At 45.6% G+C, this 26715-nt stretch overlaps 1 protein-coding gene and 1 pseudogene across 2 annotated transcripts in view; both read right to left on the bottom strand.

The window, feature by feature from the left end:
• Positions 1-14196: 14196 nt before the first annotated feature.
• On the bottom strand, positions 14197-17763 carry LOC124001423 (annotated as a pseudogene).
• Positions 17764-18013: 250 nt separating this feature from the next.
• LOC124001165 (metabotropic glutamate receptor 1-like) overlaps positions 18014-26715 on the bottom strand; it is a 32344-nt gene continuing 23642 nt past the window's right edge. Inside the window, exons 8-10 of one of the 2 annotated variants that reach the window (XM_046307767.1) lie at positions 21809-22197; positions 21027-21559; positions 18014-20312 (exon numbers count right to left, since the gene is read on the bottom strand). In XM_046307767.1, the coding sequence (XP_046163723.1) occupies positions 19337-20312; positions 21027-21559; positions 21809-22197 (1898 nt within the window). In that variant the 3' untranslated portion in view covers positions 18014-19336. The remainder of the gene's footprint in view (positions 20313-21026; positions 21560-21808; positions 22198-26715) is intronic. The other variant, XM_046307768.1, reaches the window with a different exon arrangement.

The raw sequence follows: 26715 nt of genomic DNA, 5'->3' as shown, positions 1-26715 counted from the left end.
GATGCTGCCACCACCTTGCTTCACCATAGGGATGGTGCCAGGTTTCCTCCGGATGTGACGCTTGGCATTCAGGCCAAATAATTCAATCTTGGTTTCATCTGACCAGGGAATCTTGTTTCTCATGGTCTGAGAGTCCTTTAGGTGCCTTTTGGCAACAAATGTAAAGCAGCATACCTTTAAAGAGAGGAGAATATACACTGAGTGTACAAAACATTAGGAACACCTGCTCTTTCCATAACATAGACTGACCAGGTAAATCCAGGTGAAAGCTATGATCCTTTATTGATTTAACAGAATGTGCTGTTAATTAATGTATCCATTTTTGTAATTTTAAATGAATGATTTACACTGAGTATACAAAACAGTAAGGACACCTACTCTTTCCATGACATAGACTGACCAGGTGAATCAAGGTGAAAGCTATTATCCCTTATTGATGTCACTTGTTAAATCCACTTCAATTACTGTAGTGTAGATGAAGGGGAGGAGACAGGTTACAGAATCATTTTTAATCCTCGGGACAATTGAGACATGAATTGTGTTTGCATTATGTGGCGGCAGGTAAACTAGTGGTTAGAGTGTTGGGCCAGTAACCGTTGCTATATCGAATCCCTGATCTGACAAGGTAAAAATCTGTCGTTCTGCCCCTGAACAAGGCAGTTAACCCATTGTTCCTAGGGCGTCATTGTAAATAAAAAATGTATCTTAACTGAGTTGCCTAGTTAAATAAAGTTTAAATAAAAAAAGTATGCCATTCAGAGGGTGAATGGGCAAGACAAAACATTTAAGTGCCTTTCAACGAGGTATGGTAGTAGGTGCCATGTGCAACGGTTTGAGTGTGTCAAGAACTGCAACGCTGCTGGGTTTCCCATTTGTATCAAGAATAGTCTGCCACCCAAAGGACATCCAGCGAACTTGACACAACTGTGGGAAGCATTGGAGTCAACATGGGCTAGAATCCCTCTGGAACTCTCTACACTTTGTAGAGTCCATGCCTCAACGAATTGGTGCTATTCTGAGGGGAATATGTTAGGAAGTGTCATGCAGGTGAAAGAGGACCCAAACGCGACTTAACAGAAACAGAGTTTATTAATGCTCAAAACCGAATAACTGAAATCCTCTAGATAGTAGAGGGGAAAACAACTGGAGAAGCGGCCACAGACTGCAGGTCGCTTCGGGTAGGCGCAGGCCGTAGTCAACTGAGACACCTGCTCACACGCAGCGTCTGAAGAAGGCACAAAACACGACAGGACAGGGTGATACACAATCACGGCAAAAAAACACGACAGGACAGGGCGAAACGCAATTACAGCATGGAATACAAAACAAGGAACCGATGGAACAGGAACGGATTACAAAGGAATAAATAGGGAATCTAATCAGGGGAAAGGATCGGGAACAGGTGTGGGAAGACTAAATGATGATTAGGGGAATAGGAACAGCTGGGAGCAGGAACGGAACGACAGAGAGAAGAGAGAGCGAGAGAGTGAGAGAGGGAGGGGGAGAGAGAGGGATAGGAGGGAAAGAACCAAATAAGACCAGCAGAGGGAAACGAATAGCATGGGGAGCACAGGGACAAGACATGATAATAAATGACAAACATGACAGTACCCCCCCACTCACCGAGCGCCTCCTGGCGCTCTCGAGGAGGAACACTGGCAGCAACGGAGGAAATCATAGATCAAACGGTCCAGCACGTCCCGAGAAAGAACCCAACTCCTCTCCTCAGGACCGTAACGAAAAACGATAAAAAGGGAAACTAGGGTACTACTCTAAAAAAAAAAAAAAAATGAGAACTAGGGACAGACTGAGACACAGCAAGGGCAGGGACAAGAACAGGAGAGATGCGATGGCAGGGAACAGACTGAGACCCAGCAAGACCAGGAGCAGAAGCAGAAAAAAATTACCAGACTTCTTCTGCGCGCAGTCTGAACACGCAGCCACGAAACGGCGCGTGTCACGCTCCTGAGTCGGCCACCAAAAGCGCTGGCGAATAGACGCAAGAGTGCCTCGAACACCGGGATGACCAGCTAACTTGGCAGAGTGAGCCCACTGAAGAACAGCCAGACGAGTGGAAACAGGAACGAAAAGGAGGTTACTAGGACAAGCGCGCGGCGACGCAGTGTGCGTGAGTGCTTGCTTAACCTGTCTTTCAATTCCCCAGACTGTCAACCCGACAACACGCCCATAAGGAAGAATCCCCTCGGGATCAGTAGAAGCCACAGAAGAACTAAACAGACGGGATAAGGCATCAGGCTTGGTGTTCTTGCTACCCGGACGGTAAGAAATCACAAACTCGAAACGAGCGAAAAACAACGCCCAACGAGCTTGACGGGCATTAAGTCGTTTGGCAGAACGGATGTACTCAAGGTTCTTATGGTCTGTCCAAACGACAAAAGGAACGGTCGCCCCCTCCAACCACTGTCGCCATTCGCCTAGGGCTAAGCGGATGGCGAGCAGTTCACGGTTACCCACATCATAGTTGCGCTCAGATGGCGACAGGCGATGAGAAAAATAAGCGCACGGATGAACCTTATCGTCAGACTGGAAGCGCTGGGATAGAATGGCTCCCACGCCTACCTCTGAAGCGTCAACCTCGACAATGAATTGTCTAGTGACGTCAGGAGTAACGAGGATAGGAGCGGACGTAAAACGTTCTTTTAGAAGATCAAAAGCTCCCTGGGCGGAACCGGACCACTTAAAACACGTCTTGACAGAAGTAAGAGCTGTGAGAGGGGCAGCAACTTGACCGAAATTACGAATGAAACGCCGATAGAAATTAGCGAAACCTAAAAAGCGCTGCAACTCGACACGTGACCTTGGAACGGGCCAATCACTGACAGCTTGGACTTTAGCGGAATCCATCTGAATGCCTTCAGCGGAAATAACGGAACCGAGAAAAGTAACGGAGGAGACATGAAAAGAGCACTTCTCAGCCTTTACGTAGAGACAATTCTCTAAAAGGCGCTGTAGAACACGTCGAACGTGCTGAACATGAATCTCGAGTGACGGAGAAAAAATCAGGATATCGTCAAGATAGACAAAAACAAAAATGTTCAGCATGTCTCTCAGAACATCATTAACTAATGCCTGAAAAACAGCTGGCGCATTGGCGAGACCGAACGGCAGAACCCGGTACTCAAAATGCCCTAACGGAGTGTTAAACGCCGTTTTCCACTCGTCCCCCTCTCTGATGCGCACGAGATGGTAAGCGTTACGAAGGTCCAACTTAGTAAAGCACCTGGCTCCCTGCAGAATCTCGAAGGCTGATGACATAAGGGGAAGCGGATAACGATTCTTAACCGTTATGTCATTCAGCCTCGATAATCCACGCAGGGGCGCAGAGTACCGTCCTTCTTCTTAACAAAAAGAACCCCGCCCGGCCGGAGAAGAAGAAGGCACTATGGTACCGGCGTCAAGAGACACAGACAAATAATCCTCGAGAGCCTTACGTTCGGGAGCCGACAGAGAGTATAGTCTACCTCGAGGAGGCGTGGTCCCTGGAAGGAGATCAATACTACAATCATACGACCGGTGAGGAGGAAGGGAGTTGGCTCGGGACCGACTGAAGACCGTGCGCAGATCATGATATTCCTCCGGCACTCCTGTCAAATCGCCAGGTTCCTCCTGAGAAGTAGGGACAGAAGAAACGGGAGGGATGGCAGACATTAAACACTTCACATGACAAGAAACGTTCCAGGATAGGATAGAATTACTAGACCAATTAATAGAAGGATTATGACATACTAGCCAGGGATGACCCAAAACAACAGGTGTAAACGGTGAACGGAAAATCAAAAAGAAATAGTCTCACTGTGGTTACCAGATACTGTGAGAGTTAAAGGTAGTGTCTCAAATTTGATACTGGGAAGATGACTACCATCTAAGGCAAACATGGGCGTAGGCTTGTCTAACGGTCTGAAAGGAATGTTATGTTTCCGAACCCATGCTTCGTCCATGAAACAACCCTCAGCCCCAGAGTCAATCAAGGCACTGCATGTAGCACCCGAACCGGTCCAGCGTAGATGGACCGACATAGTAGTACAAGATCTAGATGAAGGGACCTGAGTAGTAGCGCTCACCAGTAGCCCTCCGCTTACTGATGGGCTCTGGCCTCTTACTGGACATGAAATAACAAAATGTCCAGCAACTCCGCAATAGAGGCACAGGCGGTTGGTGATCCTCTGTTCCCTCTCCTTATTCGAGATGCGAATCCCTCCCAGCTGCATGGGCTCAGTCTCAAAGCCAGAGGAGGGAGATGGTTGCGATGCGGAGCAGGGAAACACCGTTGATGCGAGCTCTCTTCCACGAGCCCGGTGACGAAGATCTACCCGTCGTTCTATGCGGATGGCGAGAGCAATCAAAGAGTCCACATCTGAAGGAACCTCCCGGGAGAGAATCTCATCCTTAACCGCTGCGTGGAGTCCCTCCAGAAAACGAGCGAGCAGCGCCGGCTCGTTCCACTCACTAGAGGCAGCAAGAGTGCGAAACTCAATGGAATAATCCGTTATGGACCGTTCACCTTGGCATAAGGAAGCCAGGGCCCTAGAAGCCTCCTCACCAAAAACTGAACGGTCAAAAACCCGAATCATCTCCTCTTTAAAGTTCTGGAATCTGTTAGAGCAATCAGCCCTTGCCTCCCAGATAGCTGTGCCCCATTCTCGAGCCCGGCCAGTAAGGAGTGAAATGACGTAAGCAACCCGAGCTCTCTCTCTAGAGTATGTGTGGGGTTGGAGAGAGAACACAATCTCACACTGCGTGAGAAAGGAGCGGCACTCAGTGGGCTGCCCGGAGTAGCAAGGTGGGTTATTAACCCTGGGTTCTGGAGGCTCGGCAGGCCAGGGAGTAACAGGTGGCACGAGACGTAGACTCTGGAACTGTCCAGAGAGGTCGGAAACCTGAGCGGCCAGGTTCTCCACGGCATGGCGAGCAGCAGACAATTCCTGCTCGTGTCTGCCGAGCATGGCTCCTTGGAACTCGACGGCAGTGTAACGAGCGTCTGAAGTCGCTGGGTCCATTCTTTGGTCGGTTCCTTCTGTCATGCAGGTGAAAGAGGACCCAAACGCGACTTAACAGAAACAGAGTTTATTAATGCTCAAAACCGAATAACTGAAATCCTCTAGATAGTAGAGGGAAAACAACTGGAGAAGCGGCCACAGACTGCAGGTCGCTTCGGGTAGGCGCAGGCCGTAGTCAACTGAGACACCTGCTCACACGCAGCGTCTGAAGAAGGCACAAAACACGACAGGACAGGGTGATACACAATCACGGCAAAAAACACGACAGGACAGGGCGAAACGCAATTACAGCATGGAATACAAAACAAGGAACCGATGGAACAGGAACGGATTACAAAGGAATAAATAGGGAATCTAATCAGGGGAAAGGATCGGGAACAGGTGTGGGAAGACTAAATGATGATTAGGGGAATAGGAACAGCTGGGAGCAGGAACGGAACGACAGAGAGAAGAGAGAGCGAGAGAGTGAGAGAGGGAGGGGGGAGAGAGAGGGATAGGAGGGAAAGAACCAAATAAGACCAGCAGAGGGAAACGAATAGCATGGGGAGCACAGGGACAAGACATGATAATAAATGACAAACATGACAGGAAGGTGTTCTTAATGTTCCAAGGACTGTGGCCTCTCCTTCTCCGTGGCCGACGTGAGTAAAACATTTAAACGGGTTAACGCTCCCAAGGCTGCCGACCCAGACGGCATCTCTAGCCGCATCCTCAGAGCATGTCCTCAGAGCATGCGCAGACCAGCAGGCTGGTGTGTTTACAGGCATATTCAATCTCTCCCTATCATTTGTTCCTGTACCCAAGAAGGCAAAGGGAACTGAATTTAATGACTATCGCCCCATAGCACTCACCTCTGTCATCATGAAATGCTTTGAGAGACTTGTCAAGGATCATATCGCCTCTACCTTACCTGCCACCTTGGATCCACTTCAAATTGTTTACCACCCAACAGGGCCACAGACGATGCAATCGCCATCACTCTGCACACTGCCCTATCCCACAAGAGGAATAGCTATGTAAGAATGCTGTTTATTGACTATATCTCAGCATTCAACACCATAGTACCCTCCAAGCTCATCATTAAGCTCGAGGCCCTGGGTCTTAACCCCGCCCTGTGCAACTGGGCCCTGGACTTTCTGACGGGCCGCCCCGAGGTGGGGAAGGTAGGAAACATCACCTCCACTCCACTGATCCTCAACACTGAGGCCCCACAAGGGTGCGTGCTCAGCCCCCGCCTGTACTCCCTGTTCAACAATGACTGTGTGGCCAAGCACACCTCCAACTCAATCATTAAGTTTGCAGAAGACACAACAGTAGCAGGCTTGATTACCAACGATGACAAGACAGCCTACAAGGAGGAGGTGAGGGCTCTGGAAGCTACCTCCCACTCAACGTCAACAAAACAAAGGAGATGGGCTTCAGGCAACAGCAGAGGGTGCACACCCCCCCAATCTACATTGACAAGACCACAGTGGAGAAGGTGGAAAGCTTCAAGTTCCTTGGCGTACACATCACTAACAAACTGAAATGGACCACCCACATAGACTGTGTGGTGAAGAAGGCACATGGGTATATGTTGTGTAATTTGTTAGATATGACTTCTTAGATAGTTTAAGTCGGACGTTTACATACACTTAGATTGGAGTCATTAAACGTTGTTTTTCAACCACTCCACAAATTTATTGTTAGCAAACTATAGTTAGGACATCTACTTTGTGCGTGACTGTCACGACTTCTGCCGAAGTCGATGCCTCTCCTTGTTCGGGCAGTGCTCGGCGGTCGACGTCACCGGTCTAACTAGCCATCATTGATCCATGTTTAATTTTACATTGGTTTCTCTTGTCTTCCTACACACCTGGTTCCAATCCCATTCATTTATTGTTGTGTATTTAACCCTGTTTCCTCTCATGTCCTTGTCAGAGATTGTTTTTTGTTATGCTCGTGTTTTATGGATTGGTGTGAGACGGGTTCTTGTACCCACGTTTATTTTATTATGTACTTTGGTTTTGGAGTTTTGTTTTACGTTTAAACTACTCCATTAAACCAAGTTTGATTCTCCTGCGCCTGACTTCCCTGCCACCTACACACACGTCATGACAATGACACAAGTAATCTTACCAACAATTGTTTACAGACAGATTATTTCACTTATAATTCACTGTATCACAATTCCTGTGGGTCAGAAGTTTACATACACTAAGTTGACAGTGCCTATAAACAGCTTGGAAAATTCCCGAAAATGATGTCATGGCTTTAGAAGCTTCTGATAGGCTAAATGAAATCATTTGAGTCAATTGGAGGTGTACCTGTGGATGTATTTCAAAGCCTACCTTCAAACTCAGTGCCTCTTTGCTTGACATCATAGGAAAATCTAAATAAATCACCCAAGACCTCAGAAAATAATTGTAGACCTCCACAAGTCTGGTTCATCGTTGGGAGCAATTTCCATACGCCTGAAGGCACCACATTCATCTGTACAAACAATAGTACGCAAGTATAAACACCATGGGACCATGCAGCTGTCATACCGCTCAGGAAGGAGACGCGTTCTGTCTCCTAGAGATGAACGTACTTTGGTGCGAAAAGTGCAAATCAATCCCAGAACAACAGCAAAGGACCATGTGAAGACTCTGGAAGAAACAAGTACAAAACTATCTATATCCACAGTAAAACGAGTCCTAAATCGACATAACCTGAAAGGCCGCACAACAAAGAATAAGCCACTGCAACTGCAAATGGGGACAAAGATCGTACTTTTTGGAGAAATGTTCTCTGGTCTGATGAAACAAAAATAGTATTGTTTGGTCATAATGACCATCGTTATGTTTGGAGGAAAAAGGAGGAGGCTTGCAAGCCGAAGAACCCCATCCCAACCGTGAAGCACGGGGGTGGCAGCATCATGTTGTGGGGGTGCTTTGCTGCAGGAGGGACTGGTACACTTCACAAAATAGATGGCATCATGAGGATGGAAAATTATGTGGCTATATTGAAGCAACAACAAAGTGAAGGTATTGGAGTGGCCATCACAAAGCCATTCTATTCCTAATTACATTCCTTAATTTAGATCGGTGTGTATTGTTGTGAAATTGTTAGATATTACTTTTTTTTCACTGTTGGAACTAGAAACACAAGCATTTCGTTACACCTGCAATAACATCTGCTAAACATGTGTACGTGACCAAAACAATTTAATTTGATTACAAAAACAGTGGTGGGGTGTCCGCTTTGTTGTGGTTTGAATTGCAGATTGCTCCTTTAAACACACCTTCTCCCTCTAGAGACCGTGACTGAGACGGGTCCTCTACACTGAATATAGCACACTCCAATATAGAACGCATCTCCGGAGGGTGTAGCACGAGCATTGTGTTGCATTCTCAGATATTTCTTCAAGAAAGCATGCCAGAAAATGGGTCATGTTGACAATAACCTTGTCTTAGAGATCTCCTCTATCTGGTAGGAAAGGGAGGGAGTAGGAAAGAATGATATCCAAGAGTTTCATGAGGATAAAATAGAATTCAAATGTGTTGTCAGTCAGTCTTATGACCATTTAAAAGGGAGTGTCACAGCCACGGAATCACAGTCTGTGTGTTCCCGCTGGTCGGTTTATTGGCCTGCTGATTGGATCAGTTGATTACCAGAAGATAATGGCTCAATCATCTCCATAGAGATGTTTCCTACAACAACCCATGTAGACTACTGCCCCATACCCATGTACTGATGATGGAATGTGCTGAAATCATATGTGAGGGTGTGAAATTAGAATGATATAAACGGACATGCCTGACACCTAATCCAGTGGGCAATGCTGGTTGAAATTGTCATGCAGGTGAAAGAGGACCCAAAAGCGACTTAACAGAAACAGAGTTTATTTAAGTCCAAAACGGAATAACAGAAATCCTCTAGACTTGTAGAGGGGAAACAACTGGAGAAGCGGCCACAGACTGCAGGTCGCTTCGGGTAGGCGCAGGCCGTAGTCGACAGAGACACCTGCTCACACGCAGCATCTGATGAAGGCAAAAACACGACAGGACAGGGCGATACACAATCACGGCAAAAACACGACAGGACAGGGCGAAACGCAATCACAGCATGGTGAATACAATACAAGGAACCGACGGGACAGGAACGGATCACAAAGGAATAAATAGGGACTCTAATCAGGGGAAAGGATCGGGAACAGGTGTGGGAAGACTAAATGATGATTAGGGGAATAGGAACAGCTGGGAGCAGGAACGGAACGATAGAGAGAAGAGAGAGCGAGAGAGTGAGAGAGGGAGGGGGAGAGAGATAGAAGGAGGGAAACGAATAGCATGGGGAGCACAGGGACAAGACATGATAATAAATGACAAACATGACAGTACCCCCCCACTCACCGAGCGCCTCCTGGCGCACTCGAGGAGGAATCCTGGCGGCAACGGAGGAAATCATCGATGAGTGAACGGTCCAGCACGTCCCGAGACGGAACCCAACTCCTCTCCTCAGGACCGTAACCCTCCCAATCCACTAGGTATTGGTGACCCCGTCCCGAGAACGCATGTCCATGATCTTATGTACCTTGTAAATAGGTGCGCTCTCGACAAGGACGGGAGGGGGAGGGAAGACGAACGGGGGTGCGAAGAAAGGGCTTAACACAGGAGACATGGAAGACAGGATGGACGCGACGAAGATGTCGCGGAAGAAGCAGTCGCACAGCGACAGGATTGACGACCTGGGAGACACGGAACGGACCAATGAACCGAAGGAGTCAACTTACGAGAAGCTGTCGTAAGAGGAAGGTTGCGAGTGGAAAGCCACACTCTCTGGCCGCAACAATACCTTGGACTCTTAATCCTGCGTTTATTGGCGGCTCTCACCGTCTGTGCCCTGTAACGGCAAAGTGCAGACCTCACCCTCCTCCAGGTGCGCTCACAACGTTGGACAAACGCTTGAGCGGAGGGAACGCTGGACTCGGCAAGCTGGGATGAGAACAGAGGAGGCTGGTAACCCAGACTACTCTGAAACGGAGATAACCCGGTAGCAGACGAAGGAAGCGAATTGTGAGCGTATTCTGCCCAGGGGAGCTGTTCTGCCCAAGACGCAGGGTTTCTGAAAGAAAGGCTGCGTAGTATGCGACCAATCGTCTGATTGGCCCTCTCTGCTTGACCGTTAGACTGGGGATGAAACCCGGAAGAGAGACTGACGGACGCACCAATCAAACGACAGAACTCCCTCCAAAACTGTGACGTGAATTGCGGGCCTCTGTCTGAAACGGCGTCTAACGGGAGGCCATGAATTCTGAATACATTCTCAATAATGATTTGTGCCGTCTCCTTAGCGGAAGGAAGTTTAGCGAGGGGAATGAAATGTGCCGCCTTAGAGAACCTATCGACAACCGTCAGAATCACAGTCTTCCCCGCAGACAAAGGCAGACCGGTAATGAAGTCTAAGGCAATGTGAGACCATGGTCGAGAAGGAATGGGGAGCGGTCTGAGGACGACCGGCAGGAGGAGAGTTACCCGACTTAGTCTGCGCGCAGTCCGAACAAGCAGCCACGAAACGGCGCGTGTCACGCTCCTGAGTCGGCCACCAAAAGCGCTGGCGAATAGACGCAAGAGTGCCTCGAACACCGGGATGACCAGCTAACTTGGCAGAGTGAGCCCACTGAAGAACAGCCAGACGAGTGGAAACAGGAACGAAAAGGAGGTTACTAGGACAAGCGCGGCGACGCAGTGTGCGTGAGTGCTTGCTTAACCTGTCTTTCAATTCCCCAGACTGTTAACCCGACAACACGCCCATAAGGAAGAATCCCCTCGGGATCAGTAGAAGCCACAGAAGAACTAAACAGACGGGATAAGGCATCAGGCTTGGTGTTCTTGCTACCCGGACGGTAAGAAATCACAAACTCGAAACGAGCGAAAAACAACGCCCAACGAGCTTGACGGGCATTAAGTCGTTTGGCAGAACGGATGTACTCAAGGTTCTTATGGTCTGTCCAAACGACAAAAGGAACGGTCGCCCCCTCCAACCACTGTCGCCATTCGCCTAGGGCTAAGCGGATGGCGAGCAGTTCACGGTTACCCACATCATAGTTGCGCTCAGATGGCGACAGGCGATGAGAAAAATAAGCGCAAGGATGAACCTTATCGTCAGACTGGAAGCGCTGGGATAGGATGGCTCCCACGCCTACCTCTGAAGCGTCAACCTCGACAATGAATTGTCTAGTGACGTCAGGAGTAACGAGGATAGGAGCGGACGTAAAACGTTCTTTTAGAAGATCAAAAGCTCCCTGGGCGGAACCGGACCACTTAAAACACGTCTTGACAGAAGTAAGAGCTGTGAGAGGGGCAGCAACTTGACCGAAATTACGAATGAAACGCCGATAGAAATTAGCGAAACCTAAAAAGCGCTGCAACTCGACACGTGACCTTGGAACGGGCCAATCACTGACAGCTTGGACCTTAGCGGAATCCATCTGAATGCCTTCAGCGGAAATAACGGAACCGAGAAAAGTAACGGAGGAGACATGAAAAGAGCACTTCTCAGCCTTTACGTAGAGACAATTCTCTAAAAGGCGCTGTAGAACACGTCGAACGTGCTGAACATGAATCTCGAGTGACGGAGAAAAAATCAGGATATCGTCAAGATAGACAAAAACAAAAATGTTCAGCATGTCTCTCAGAACATCATTAACTAATGCCTGAAAAACAGCTGGCGCATTGGCGAGACCGAACGGCAGAACCCGGTACTCAAAATGCCCTAACGGAGTGTTAAACGCCGTTTTCCACTCGTCCCCCTCTCTGATGCGCACGAGATGGTAAGCGTTACGAAGGTCCAACTTAGTAAAGCACCTGGCTCCCTGCAGAATCTCGAAGGCTGATGACATAAGGGAAGCGGATAACGATTCTTAACCGTTATGTCATTCAGCCCTCGATAATCCACGCAGGGGCGCAGAGTACCGTCCTTCTTTTTAACAAAAAGAACCCCGCCCCGGCCGGAGAAGAAGAAGGCACTATGGTACCGGCGTCAAGAGACACAGACAAATAATCCTCGAGAGCCTTACGTTCGGGAGCCGACAGAGAGTATAGTCTACCTCGAGGAGGAGTGGTCCCCGGAAGGAGATCAATACTACAATCATACGACCGGTGAGGAGGAAGGGAGTTGGCTCGGGACCGACTGAAGACCGTGCGCAGATCATGATATTCCTCCGGCACTCCTGTCAAATCGCCAGGTTCCTCCTGAGAAGTAGGGACAGAAGAAACGGGAGGGATGGCAGACATTAAACACTTCACATGACAAGAAACGTTCCAGGATAGGATAGAATTACTAGACCAATTAATAGAAGGATTATGACATACTAGCCAGGGATGACCCAAAACAACAGGTGTAAACGGTGAACGGAAAATCAAAAAAGAAATAGTCTCACTGTGGTTACCAGATACTGTGAGAGTTAAAGGTAGTGTCTCAAATTTGATACTGGGAAGATGACTACCATCTAAGGCAAACATGGGCGTAGGCCTGTCTAACGGTCTGAAAGGAATGTTATGTTTCCGAACCCATGCTTCGTCCATGAAACAACCCTCAGCCCCAGAGTCAATCAAAGCACTGCATGTAGCACCCGAACCGGTCCAGCGTAGATGGACCGACATAGTAGTACAAGATCTAGATGAAGGGACCTGAGTAGTAGCGCTCACCAGTAGCCCTCCGCTTACTGATGGGCTCTGGCCTCTTACTGGACATGAATTAACAAAATGTCCAGCAACTCCGCAATAGAGGCACAGGCGGTTGGTGATCCTCCGTTCCCTCTCCTTATTCGAGATGCGAATCCCTCCCAGCTGCATGGGCTCAGTCTCAAAGCCAGAGGAGGGAGATGGTTGCGATGCGGAGCAGGGAAACACCGTTGATGCGAGCTCTCTTCCACGAGCCCGGTGACGAAGATCTACCCGTCGTTCTATGCGGATGGCGAGAGCAATCAAAGAATCCACATCTGATGGAACCTCCCGGGAGAGAATCTCATCCTTAACCACTGCGTGGAGTCCCTCCAGAAAACGAGCGAGCAGCGCCGGCTCGTTCCACTCACTAGAGGCAGCAAGAGTGCGAAACTCAATGGAATAATCCGTTATGGACCGTTCACCTTGGCATAAGGAAGCCAGGGCCCTAGAAGCCTCCCCACCAAAAACTGAACGGTCAAAAACCCGAATCATCTCCTCTTTAAAGTTCTGGAATTTGTTAGAGCAATCAGCCCTTGCCTCCCAGATAGCTGTGCCCCATTCTCGAGCCCGGCCAGTAAGGAGTGAAATGACGTAAGCAACCCGAGCTCTCTCTCTAGAGTATGTGTGGGGTTGGAGAGAGAACACAATCTCACACTGCGTGAGAAAGGAGCGGCACTCAGTGGGCTGCCCGGAGTAGCAAGGTGGGTTATTAACCCTAGGTTCTGGAGGCTCGGCAGGCCAGGAAGTAACAGGTGGCACGAGACGTAGACTCTGGAACTGTCCAGAGAGGTCGGAAACCTGAGCGGCCAGGTTCTCCACGGCATGGCGAGCAGCAGACAATTCCTGCTCGTGTCTGCCGAGCATGGCTCCTTGGATCTTGACGGCAGTGTAACGAGCGTCTGTAGTCGCTGGGTCCATTCCTTGGTCGGTTCCTTCTGTCATGCAGGTGAAAGAGGACCCAAAAGCGACTTAACAGAAACAGAGTTTATTTAAGTCCAAAACGGAATAACAGAAATCCTCTAGACTTGTAGAGGGAAACAACTGGAGAAGCGGCCACAGACTGCAGGTCGCTTCGGGTAGGCGCAGGCCGTAGTCGACAGAGACACCTGCTCACACGCAGCATCTGATGAAGGCAAAAACACGACAGGACAGGGCGATACACAATCACGGCAAAAACACGACAGGACAGGGCGAAACGCAATCACAGCATGGTGAATACAATACAAGGAACCGACGGGACAGGAACGGATCACAAAGGAATAAATAGGGACTCTAATCAGGGGAAAGGATCGGGAACAGGTGTGGGAAGACTAAATGATGATTAGGGGAATAGGAACAGCTGGGAGCAGGAACGGAACGATAGAGAGAAGAGAGAGCGAGAGAGTGAGAGAGGGAGGGGGAGAGAGATAGAAGGAGGGAAACGAATAGCATGGGGAGCACAGGGACAAGACATGATAATAAATGACAAACATGACAGAAATGACATATTTATGAGTTTACCCAGCTTTAAGCCTCCCTGTTAAAGTCCCTCTATCCCTCTGCCCCCTGAGTCCATCGTCTCTCCATGGTGGTACTAGCTGAGTCCATCGTCTCTCCATGGTGGTACTAGCTGAGTCCATCGTCTCTCCATGGTGGTACTAGCTGAGTCCATCGTCTCTCCATGGTGGTACTAGCAGCATTTAAATGTTGCCTTGGACTGGCTCATGTTGATCCTGTCATTTTCGGTGTCTTTGCTGGACAGCCCTCTGTCAATCCGCAGCATGTTCTCCATTAGGAAGGCTCCTGCCTCGTCAACATTGAGATTGTCCTAAAAGTCAGACATAGGGGAACATGGGACAAGGAACACTTACATTCTTTTTTTAAGAATGGTGAAATGCAACCTATTTTGGTCAGAGTCAGTATCAGACTTGTTGCAGTTTTTCATTCAATTACAACAAAGTCATTCCACCTCAAAAAACACAAGAAAAAGGATTTCGACACCCACCTTCTAATTTGATCTTTGACAAATTAAGATAATTGATTGCACCTAAACTGGCCATTTTAAATATAGGATTTATATAATCTTCAATAAATATAGTACCTAACATCAAATTTGGACCATCATTCTTACTAACAATGAGTAAGACGTGAGGAATCCAATGAAATGATCAAAAGCCACCCACGGACCTCCCACACCCCACGCCAATCTGCTTGGAGTATTGCTTCTTCATCCTTTGCAATGTATTGCCAGTGAATCTGGTGATGTTTTTTCCCCCTGTTCTGAGGAATTTGCCATTGAAGTCACTTGCATTATAGTGTGAAAGTGTGATAGTGTGAACGTTTGGCCGACTAGATGCCACTGTTCCTGCTACTGCCACCAAACACTTTTATCCATGTTGCTGGTCTCTTGTGTTTATTAAATGGACCATAGCATTTTCTTTGCAACTTTGGGTAGAAAGCCATTAGCGTTTGCACATGATGAAAATAGATTGTATGGTCAACCTCACAAGGAAACAGACCCTCTGTGTGTGTGTGGTTAATTCCCTTCAAAAAAGGGCCAAATTAGTTACTGTTAGACCATTTCTGGTGAACAAGCAAAAAATTAGGCTACAGCAGTTCTATTGGTTTCAATGTTATGGTCTCTAATGGTCTTCAATGGTAAAAGTCTCAAACACACACTGTATAGTGTTTTGCTATGGTAATGGTATTGGGTTGGGTTTAATGGTAAATAATCACACTACAATATCATTTTATTGAAAAACAGTATGACTGCCATGGGGCGGCAGATAGCCTAGTGGTTAAGAGTGTTGGGCCAGTAACCGAAATGGTGCTGGTTCAAGACCGAGAGCCAGCAAGGTGGAAAAATCTGCTGTTCTGTCCTTGAGCATGGCAGTTAAACAACAAATGCTCTCTGAGCGCCGATGACACACCTCTTTGATTCAGAGTGATTGGGTTAAATGCGGAAGACATATCTTGGTTGAATGCATTCAGTTGTGCAACTGACTAGGTATCCCTTTCCCAATGGTTCATCATTTTATTATTGTCACAACATTTTAGTCACTAGCCCATTTCTCCATAAAAGTTTGGGCTGGTAGGAAAAGTCTTCATATGAGAATTGCAACATACTACGCATAGCCCTCAGAGAGCTGCCATTCGTTGGACTATCCAAGGAGCGTTGGTTTGAAGCATTAGGTTGCTAATAGAAGGACAAGCTGATTTGCTTTCATGGAGGACTGGCTTGAGCACACAATTGACCACACAATTTATTTATTGGGTTTTCTATCCAAAGTTGCAAAGAAAATGTTGTGATTCATGAAATAAAACAGCAAAATTGATAAAAGGGTGTGGCGGCAGCAGCAACAACAGTGGCATCTAGTGGGCAAAACCTGGTACTTTCACATTCATTTATAGTAAATAATGCAAGCGACTTAAATGGCCAATTTCTTTAAACAGAGGGAAAAACCATCACCAGATTCACAGGGAATACATAACAAATGGTGAAGAAGCATTACTCCAAGCCGCAGCTCCAGAGTACTTGTCAAACATAGAGAACTGATACTGTATACTAGTTGTTGGGGTGGGATGTTTGATCTGATTGCCGTGGGGTGTGAAGGGTTCCGTGGGTGGCTTTTTACCATTTTAGTTGATTACTCAAGTATTACTCAATGATAGAAAGAAGTATAGTCCAAATCGGATGTTAGATTAGTTACTATATTTGTTAAATATTATGTGAATCCTATAAATTAAAAGGGCCGATTTTTGGTTCAAATTCAATTTCAACAAAATAATGTTTCAGGAATGCAAATCTTATCTGTTTCTGTAACTACAGAAACAATTTCACAACCATCTGAGATGGTGGGTGTCATTGCTTGCTGAAATTACCCAACATCCATTAGTCCCCAAACTCTTTGAGGGTGAACAGAGCTTTCACTAACAGATGAGCCAATGCACTACATAATGTTTGCCTTGTACAATGCACAGCTTCTTTAAACCACAGTAAAGCACTGTAACTAATGTGACTCATGTTTACACACCTTACGTCTTTTTGAGTACATTGTTACTGTGTTAAAGTCCAAAAATGTACATCACATGACTTCATTCTTTCTGACTTCCTCACCTTTCCTGACGTCTCAAACCAATCCAGGAAGCCTTTCGCTTTACAGTAGTTTACAGACAGCTACTTGTTTCCCTCTGTCTGGTCACACTTGTTGGCTAACAGGACAGCAGGGACAGGGCTTCCACTGACCAATCTCACTTTGCCATCTAGTTCATGCTTCCATTGTGAGGCAGCCTCTAATGTTTCCATCTTGGTCGTGTCAAAGACCACAAACGCCCCCATGGCCTCCTTGTAGTATACTCTGGACATGTTCCTCATCCTCTCCTGACCTTCAGGAAATAGAGAAAAACATTGTGTGTCCCTATGGGTCTTGGCCAAAAGTAGTGCACTATAAAGGGAATAGGGCGCCTGTTGGCACACAATCATACAGTTGTCATCTGCTTTGCATTCTTAATCCTCCTTAACTTTGATTGGAAAGCTGTTCACTTACATAAATGTTAATCTGGGGCTATGGAAATTGTACAACTTGGAAAGCAAAATGTTGTCTACAATCCATGGAGATAACCTAGTAAGGAAAGAGCTGTAACCCCGAATCAAATAACAAAAGCAGAGAAACACAGAACTGTGACTGTAATCATATTGTCAACCCCACTCCATATTGTCAAGCCCACAACCCTATAGATCACCCACAACCCCATAGATCATCAAGATCTCATTTCAGTCCACTTTTTTTAATGCCCAATTCTACACTTCTCTATATAGGAATATCGAAATGGTTATTGTTAATAGAGTAAACTTTTCTTTAGTTTTGAGTTAGTTGGATAATCTTATTTCTATTTCTAGGCTGTACATTTTTGAGTGAGAAAAACATGATTCTGCTAGCTGAAAACCTTATTTCCCGTTTGTGTGTGTGTGCAATGTCCCAAAGCTGAAGTCTCACCGCTGTTTTATTGTCCCATTCGATCGTTTTCAACGCAAAGTCAACTCCAACCGATGCCTTGTACTCGTCCTTGAACCGCATGTTAACGTACCGCGTTATAAAGCTCGTTTTTCCAACACCCCTCTCTCCAATCACCAAAACTTTAAACAAACACTCGGTGCATACCGATACTGAACCCCCCGCCATGTTCAAATATCAACAGCATCAGTTTTGTTGTAGGCTAGCGATATAGACCAGAGAGTGGTAGCCTACACTTTCATTTTGGTATAGACAGCCACCACGAATGAATGACTCAGTACATGTGCAAAAAAAAAAACATTTTATTTATTCTAACAAAACACATATCTTCAATAATGTGAACGACAATGACTGTTTGCACGACTGTGTTTGATACATGTTGTAAAACAGAAAACATTATTTGACTCTGAAGGCATATCTATCAAATAGCCTATTCGTGTTTACTAGCCATTGTTTATTACATTGTATATAGTGAGATCATATAACAATTGGTAAAAGTAGGAATTATACTGTACAAACCCAACAGTCACTATAAGCAACACACTTATAAATTGTATTAAATAAACGTAGTAATTGCTTTTAGTAAAACTAATCTGAATCGTTACCAAAATAGGATGCATACTACTACATACTGTACATTCACAAAAGTAACAAATGACATTTTTGGCAGTCATATTATAATAGACACTGTTGCAAGTATGGATTTAGAGGAGTGTTTATAAAATATACAGACTTGCAATATAAATTAGAGACATTTTAAACATGTTTTTCTGTAAATGGAAGCATACCGGATACATGGCACTTGAATCCTTCTGGTTTTTGCTTGCTACATTCTTACAGTAGTTAGTTATTGTATCTGTATAATACATTCATTCTGAAGTTATCTGATGAAGAAAGTGACTGTGACAATCTCTGTGCTTTTTTTCCCTGAACAATACATACTTATGTTGAGCAAAACAACAAAACACATTCATCTAGAATATTTGTAAGGTTATAACTGTATTAGAAAACATGGGCCTACACAGTGCATACATTATTTATAGACATGTTTTTAAACTACAGCTTGGATAGTCTATTATGATAAACAATCTACTTTCAAGTGGTGGAGGTTTGCCTTAATGAAAACAAGCAACAAACACAACCATTATTGTAATACCTGATGATGGTCAAATTTACACTGCATTGTACCCTTAAAATAACTGCTACTTACATGACTTCAATAAGCTACACGAAGAAGACTATAATAGCTTCAATAAGCTACATGAAGAAGACTATCTTAGCTTTTTGCTTTCCTAATAAGACACTGAGCAACTTCAAAGCTGTTCATCTATTGCATAAACATGGCAATACATTTTGCAACAGGTTAAATATTTTCTTTGTGATATTTATTATACAACAATAAGACCTTTTTAAAAGTGTGTCGGGTGCTTTTTTTGCTCACTTTCCTCCCTGTAAACACACACTTTTGCTCATAGATTTCATGAGTCAACCAATATAGTCCAGTCAATCACTCAATAACGTATTCAAGACATTTTGACCATTTCTTACTGGTCATTAAATGGAACACAAATAATATGCTACAAGTCATCAGCTACAAAATGGCTCTATATTATTCTACCATGTCTACAGTACTCGTTCACAGCGTTGAGCTTTGTGTGTAGTCCTTCAGAATGACGGAGGCATAGTTTGGAGGGGTGCACAATATGGACTCGGACACGGGTGAGGCGTTATGAAAGGGGCTCCCCATGCTCGCTGTATCACGAAATGGGGAGGGGGGCATCAGGGCCAAAGAATTCTCCGTTGCTAATTTGAGCTGAACGAGGTCGTCGTCCTCTTCTTCTTCGTGAATCAGGGCATTGTCATACATGTATCCATGGAGGAGGCCAAACCGCTCGTTCTCCACCACTACATCCTCCTCAATCTCCTCCTCCTCCTCCATCTCCAGGTGGGAGGGGTGCTCCTCGTCATCGAATGAGCCAAGGTCTAGTTGCAGGGGCAAGACTGCATGCTGCTGGATGAGATGAGCCTGGTGGTACACAGGCCTGCCATGACTGCTCCCGGACCTGCCCCCAAAACCCTCACCACCACCAACAGGGCTGGACGGAATGATCATGTCCATATCATTGAGCTCAGGTATGATGAAATCACTGTTGTACTTGCCCACCACCTCCTGTAGCTGTAGGTGGTCCACAATGACTCTCTGCTGGGGGATCACTCTGCTCTGTGGCAGGTGCGGGGGCATGTGCTCAACAGGAGGGTAATTTTCAACCACCTCCTCGTCCACCTCTTTCATCGGCCCACCAGTGGTGGGCATTATCTGCCCATGGGCCATCATGTGAGGACTAAGGGGAGGATTGTATCTGACTAGGTCACTCTCGTCCTCCTCAGCTACATTGTACAGAGTCTTGGTGCTGAGGTCAGAGAACTCCATGGCCATGCTGCTGCCTGTGTTATGGTAGGTGTTAGTTAAGGGTCTGATGACGGCCATCTGATTGGAGCATCCTGCTTCCTGTCTCTTCACGTGCACAGACAGTCTTTGCCAATTGTGCTCCCCTTTTGGAGCATGATGTCTTGCACCTGGTTCAGACCATGACACAGACTTTCCATTAGAACTATGAACAGAATAAAGATGGCTGTTAGCTATTTCATAGGGACTCATAAAGGTGGAGACAACAACTGTGTTTCTGGTTCATGTAATAACATTTTTAAAAAGGAAAGTTAAAATCTCTAACAGATCAATTCTATGTTGATGGTGACTTTACAAAATGCGTATTTTTGGTTTGATCTACTGAGGATTGTATATTTATTTATATATTCAGATGAATGTATTTCCAATATACTATACATCTTAATTCTGTGGTACAGTGTATCCTGATAGTGATCCTTCAGTACTCATGGGTATGCTGGTATTAATTATATTCAGCAACAGATCAACGGTGGTTGTTAATTGAACATTGACCTGGATCTGGCATAATATCCTGTAACACTCTCATTGTGTCCCAAATGGCACCATATTCAATACATAGTGCACTATTTTTGGCCCAGGTCAAAAGTAGAGAACTAGCCTACATAGGTTGCCATTTGGTACGCAGACTCTGCCCTCTGTGCGTGAATTACTGTAAAGCAAAATCAGCATCCCAATGGTACCTCAGGAGCCCGTATTCACAAAGCGTCTCAGAGTTGGACAGATGATCTAGGATCAGATCCCCCTGTCCAGCTTATCTTATTCATTATGCAATAAAAGGCTAAACTGATTCTATATCAGCAGTCCTACTTTGGGACTCTTTGAATACAGGCCCAGGAATGACAAATTTCCATCAACTTACTTCTCAGAGTTCTTCTTCCGTTTGAACATGTCGAGCAGGCTGTTGCTCCGGCAAGCGACATTGCCGTCGCCTACGTGCATGCGCACTACATCTGAGGTGGTGAACGCGCTGCGCACATTCCGCTCCGGTTTGGCGAGGATGATATAGATCTTTGGTGAAAACATACAGCCCAATGCCACAGTCACACTCAGGCTCACTGAGAACGATGTAGTGATGATCTTGTAGTTAGAGCCAAAGTAGATGGGCACAAACGCCAGCCATATTATACAAGTTGTATACATAGTGAAGGCGATGTACTTGGCTTCGTTGAAGTTAGCCGGAACGTTGCGCGTCTTGAAGGCGTAGTAGGTACAGCTCATGATGAGCAGGCCGTTGTAGCCCAGTGGCGCTACCATGCCCACTGTGCTTGTGTTGCAGATCAGGAAGACCTCCCTGATGCTGGGGTAGGACTTGACGGGCATAGGCGGCTCCAGGATGATCAGAGTAACCTCCAGGGTGAGCTGGACACTGACCAGGAGGCCGGCGATCACCAACTGATTATACAAAATAAGAAGAACACAGAGGATTTATATGCCGCTTTTTTCAAGGACAAAAAGACATACCAAAGACAAAACAATACGTGCGTCTGAAATGGCATCCTATTCCTTATAGTGCACTACTTTTGACCAGGGCCTGCTAGTGCACTATATAGGGAATAGTGTGCCATTTGGGAGGTATCCAATGTCAAAACCAACAAATGAAAACAAGAACAAGGAGAAATCTAAATAAGTCTATATAATCACCTGGGCCCAGGCGCTCATAAACCGCGGCTTCCTGGTACAGATCTTCTTCTTGCTGCCAGCCAGGATGCGTGCGATGCGGTTGGTCTTGGTGACTAACGCTGAGTAGCACATGGTGGCTGAGAGGCCCACCAGGAGTCGCTGCAGGTAGCAGGAGGCCACGGTGGGCCTGGCGATCAGAGTGAAGGGGCAGATGTAGCCCAGGAAGATCCCGGCCAGGATGATGTAGCAGAGCTCGCGGCTGGAGGACTTGACCACAGGCGTGTCCCGGTAGAGGACGAAGATGAAGGTGACAAAGGAGGTGACCAGGATGCCCAGGCAGGCAAACACCACCTGGACGATGGACTCTGGGTTCCCCCACTCCAGGTACCGCAAGGTGATGGGCTCGCATCCTGGGGAGAAGACACAGATAAAGAGAATAAGCGTGAGACCTTTCTCTGAAGATATTTCACTTGAAACAAAGCACAAATGCTCTTACTGTATGCAATAGGCTAACTGAGTGATGGATGGATTGATTGATTTAACCTAGGTCCCAGACAGTGTATGTCTGACTTGACACTTCTTAATTCCAAATTGACAAAAATACCCAAAATCACAAAGGATGAAATAAAAGTATAGTGGATAATTTTTTTTCTTTCTGCACAGTTGAATATTAATTAAATATGGGTAGCCTATAGCATTTTTCTTTCTCCAAATCAACCATCTGAGAGCCTGTGTAATCGCTGCTTCCAGTTGGAAAACACACCAAGTATTAAAGTAGGTTTTCAGCTCAACTATAAATAAACCCTTTCTCTACTTAGGGAGGGCCGGTGCACAGCACAGCTAGCCATGGGGAGGGAGAGGCAAGCTGTAGTACAAAGCGTAGCCATTGGAGGCGAGGGGGAACGACAGGACTGCAGGAGGAGTCAGTAAATCACTGCAGCATAACACTGGTCCATGCATCCAACATCACCACAGTATTCATCCAATGACACAGCTAACTAATGGCAAATATTTCACTGACCAAATTTATATTAAAGAGATAATTCAGGGTTTTGGAAATTATGCCCTTTATCCTTTTCCCCAGAGTCAGATGGACTTGTGGATACCTGTTTTATGTCACTGTGTGAAGTATGAAGGAAGTTAGAAGTAGTTTCGTAAGGCAATGCTAACTAGCGTTGGCACAATTACTGGAAGTCTATGGGTATCTACTAGCATGCTAGCAGATACCCGATTCCTGTAGACTTACAGTCAATGCGCTAATGCTAGATAAAATTGGCTCGCGAAACTACTTCTAACTTCCTTCATACTGGACCCGGAGACACAAAAATGATATTCATGAGTTCATCTGAGTCTGGGGAAGTAGATAAAGAGCCTCAATGGCAAAATCATGAAGTATCCCTTTAATGTCAAACAGCAAAAAGGAAATAATCACACAAGGTCATTAAGTAGTTTGTGTTATGGTTGTTAAAATAATTGCTATCTAAACAAAATGTTCACTTTCACAAAGTTGATGACAATTATTTTTGGTTAGTATCATTGTTTAATGTCTAATGAAACAATGTAAACTAGTGGTTAGAGTGTTGGACTCGCAGCCGAAAGGTTGCAAGTTCAAATCCCTGAGCTGACAAATCTGTTGTTCTGCCCCTGAAAAGGCAGTTAACCCACTGTTCCTAGGCCTTCATTGAAAATAAGAATGTGTTCTTAACTGACTTGCCTAGTTAAATAAAGGTGAAAAGTAGACATTGAATTTAAAGGAGAGCATCTTATCTTATCTGCCATAAGCAGTAGCAATAAGAAAGGTAGTGCTGTCTGATACATGTTGAATATGATTGATGGTTCTCTGGTGTCATATTTGAAAATAGGAAAGCAGTATAGGCCAGATGGGTGAAATAGCACTGTTACCAACAATCATGGATGAATAAACTCTGCTGAGCACAAATTAAGTGCTGTGCTGCGAAGGCTTTGAGGAACTGAACTTCAAAATCAGACTGTAATACCCCTGTGGGAATAGTGTCTCCCCTGTGAGATACAGTGGGGCAAAAAAGTATTTAGTCAGCCACCAATTGTGCAAGTTCTTCCACTTAAAAAGATGAGAGAGGCCTGTAATTTTCATCATCGGTACACTTCAACTATGACAGACAAAATGAGTGACAAAATCCAGAAAATCACATTGTAGGATTTTGAATGAATTTATTTGCAAATTATGGTGGTAAAGAACTATTTGGTCACCTACAAACAAGCAAGATTTCTTGCTCTCACAGACCTGTAACTTCTTCTTTAAGAGGCTCCTCTGTCCTCCACTCATTACCTGTGGTAATGTACCTGTGGTACTGTTTGAACGTGTTATCAGTATAAAAGACACCTGTCCACAACCTCAAACAGTCACACTCCAAACCCCACTATGGCCAATACCAAAGAACTGTCAAAGGACACCAGAAACAAAATTGTAGACCTGCACCAGGCTGGGAAGACTGAATCTGCAATAGGTAAGCAGCTTGGTTTGAATAAATCAACTGCGGGAGCCATTATTAGGAAATGGAAGACATACAAGACCACTGATAATCTCCTTTGATCTGGGGCTCCACGCAAGATCTCACCCCGTGGGGTCAAAATGATCACAATAACGGTGAGCAAAAATCCCAGAACCACACGGGGGGACCTAGTGAATGACCTGCAGAGAGCTGGGACCAAAGCAATCCTGCAGTGCCGGACGTGTCCCCCTGCTTAAGCCAGTACATGTCCAGGCCCGTCTGAAGTTTGCTAGAGAGCATTTGGATGATCCAGAAGAAGATTGGGAGAATGTCATATGGTCAGATGAAACCAAAATATAACTTTTTGGTAAAAACTCAACTCGTCGTGTTTGGAGGACAAAGGATGCTGAGTTGCATCCAAAGAACACCATACCTACTGTGAAGCATGGGGGTGGAAACATCATGCTTTGGGGCTTTTTTTCTGCAAAGGGACCAGGACGACTGATTCGTGTAAAGGAAAGAATGAATGTATCGTGAGATCTTGAGTGAAAACCTCCTTCCATCAGCAAGGGCATTGAAGATGAAACGTGGCTGGGTCTTTCAGCATGACAATGATCCCAAACACACCGCCCGGGCAACGAAGGAGTGGCTTCGTAAGAAGCATTTCAAAGTCCTGGAGTGGCCTAGCCAGTCTCCAGATCTCAACCCCATAGAAAATCTTTGGAGGGAGTTGAAAGTCTGTGTTGCCCAGCAACAGCCCCAAAACATCACTGCTCTAGAGGAGATCTGCATGGAGGAATGGGCCAAAATACGAGCAACAGTGTGTGAAAACCTCATGAAGACTTACAGAAAACGTTTGACCTCTTGACCAAATACTTATTTTCCACCATAATTTGCAAATAAATTCATAAAAAAATCCTACAATGTGATTTTCTGGATTTTCTTTTCTCGTTTTGTCAGTCATAGTTGAAGTGTACCTATGATGAAAATTACAGGCCTCTCTCATCTTTTTAAGTGGGAGAACTTGCACAATTGGTGGCTGATTAAATACTTTTTGCCCCACTGTATCTGCTCTGAGCTCTTATTTTAAAGGGATATTTAAAGGGATACTTCAGAATTTTGGCGATTTCTCCAGAGTGAGATGAACACGTGGATAGCATTTTCTATGTCTTTGCGTGCAGTTTGAATCTAGTGCTAACGGAATTTCCAGCTAGCGTTAGCACAATGACCAGATACCAATGGACTTCCAGTCAGATGCCCATAGACTTCCAGTCATTGCGCTAATGCTAGTTAGCAACTTCCTTCAAACTGCACGCAGACATATAAAAATGTTATCCACAAGTTCATCTGATTCTGGGAAAGCAGATAGATGGCCTTATTGCCAAAATCCCGAAGTATCCCTTTGATATTATACAGCTGAACAGAAAGGTTGAGTGCATCAAATGAGCAAGGAAGTAAATGTAAATATTGACTTTAAATTGACAATATACTTTGGGCCTACTGTAATGTCATGTAATAATATACATGGATGTAATATGGCTAAAAATCCTCTGATGTATATTAACCAGGTGTACAGTGCATTCGGAAAATATTCAGACCCCTTTACCTTTTTGTTTCGTTATGTTACAGCCTTATTCTAAAATAGATTAAACAGTGCATTAGACCACTGCACCCATCGGGAGGCCAATCCCATTTTTCTCTGAAGATCCTCAAGCTCAGTCAGGTTGGATGGGGAGTGTCGCTGCACATCTTTTTTCAAGTCCGTGATCTGGCTGTGCCACTCAAGGACATTCAGAAGCCATTCCTGCATTGTCTTGTCTGTGTGCTTAGAGTCGTTGTCTTGTTGGAAGGTGAATCTTCACCCCAGTCTGAGGTCCTGAGGACTTTGGAGCAGATTTTCATCAAGGATCTCTCGGTACTATGCTCAGTTCATCTTTCCCTCGATCCTGACTAGTCTCCCAGTCCCTGCTGCTGAAAAACATCCCCACAGCATGATGCTGCCACCACCGTGCTTCACCGTAGGGATGGTGCCAGGTGTCATCCAGACGTGACGCTTGGCATTCAGGTCAAAGAGTTCAATCTTGGTTTCATCAAGACCAGAGAATCTTATTTCTCATGGTCTGAGAGTCTTTTAGGTGCCCTTTGGCAGACTCCAAGCGGGCTGTCATGTGCCTTTTCCTGAGGAGTGGCTTCCGTCTGGCCACTCCACCATAACGGCCTGATTGATGAAGTGCTCCAGAGATTGTGTCACACCCTGATCTGTTTCACCTGTCTTGTGATTGTCTCCAACCCCTCCAGGTGTCACTTATTATCCCTGGTGTACAGTCGTGGCCAAAAGTTTTGATATTAAAATATTAATTTTCACAAAGTCTGCTGCCTCAGTTTGTATGATGGCAATTTTCATATACTCCAAAATGTTATGAAAAGTGATCAGATGAATTGCAAAGTCCCTCTTTG

The sequence above is a fragment of the Oncorhynchus gorbuscha genome, linkage group LG17 (genome assembly GCF_021184085.1).
Source record: "Oncorhynchus gorbuscha isolate QuinsamMale2020 ecotype Even-year linkage group LG17, OgorEven_v1.0, whole genome shotgun sequence".
NCBI classification, from domain to species: Eukaryota; Metazoa; Chordata; class Actinopteri; order Salmoniformes; family Salmonidae; genus Oncorhynchus; species Oncorhynchus gorbuscha.
This window is presented reverse-complemented; position numbering and strand designations above follow the sequence as displayed.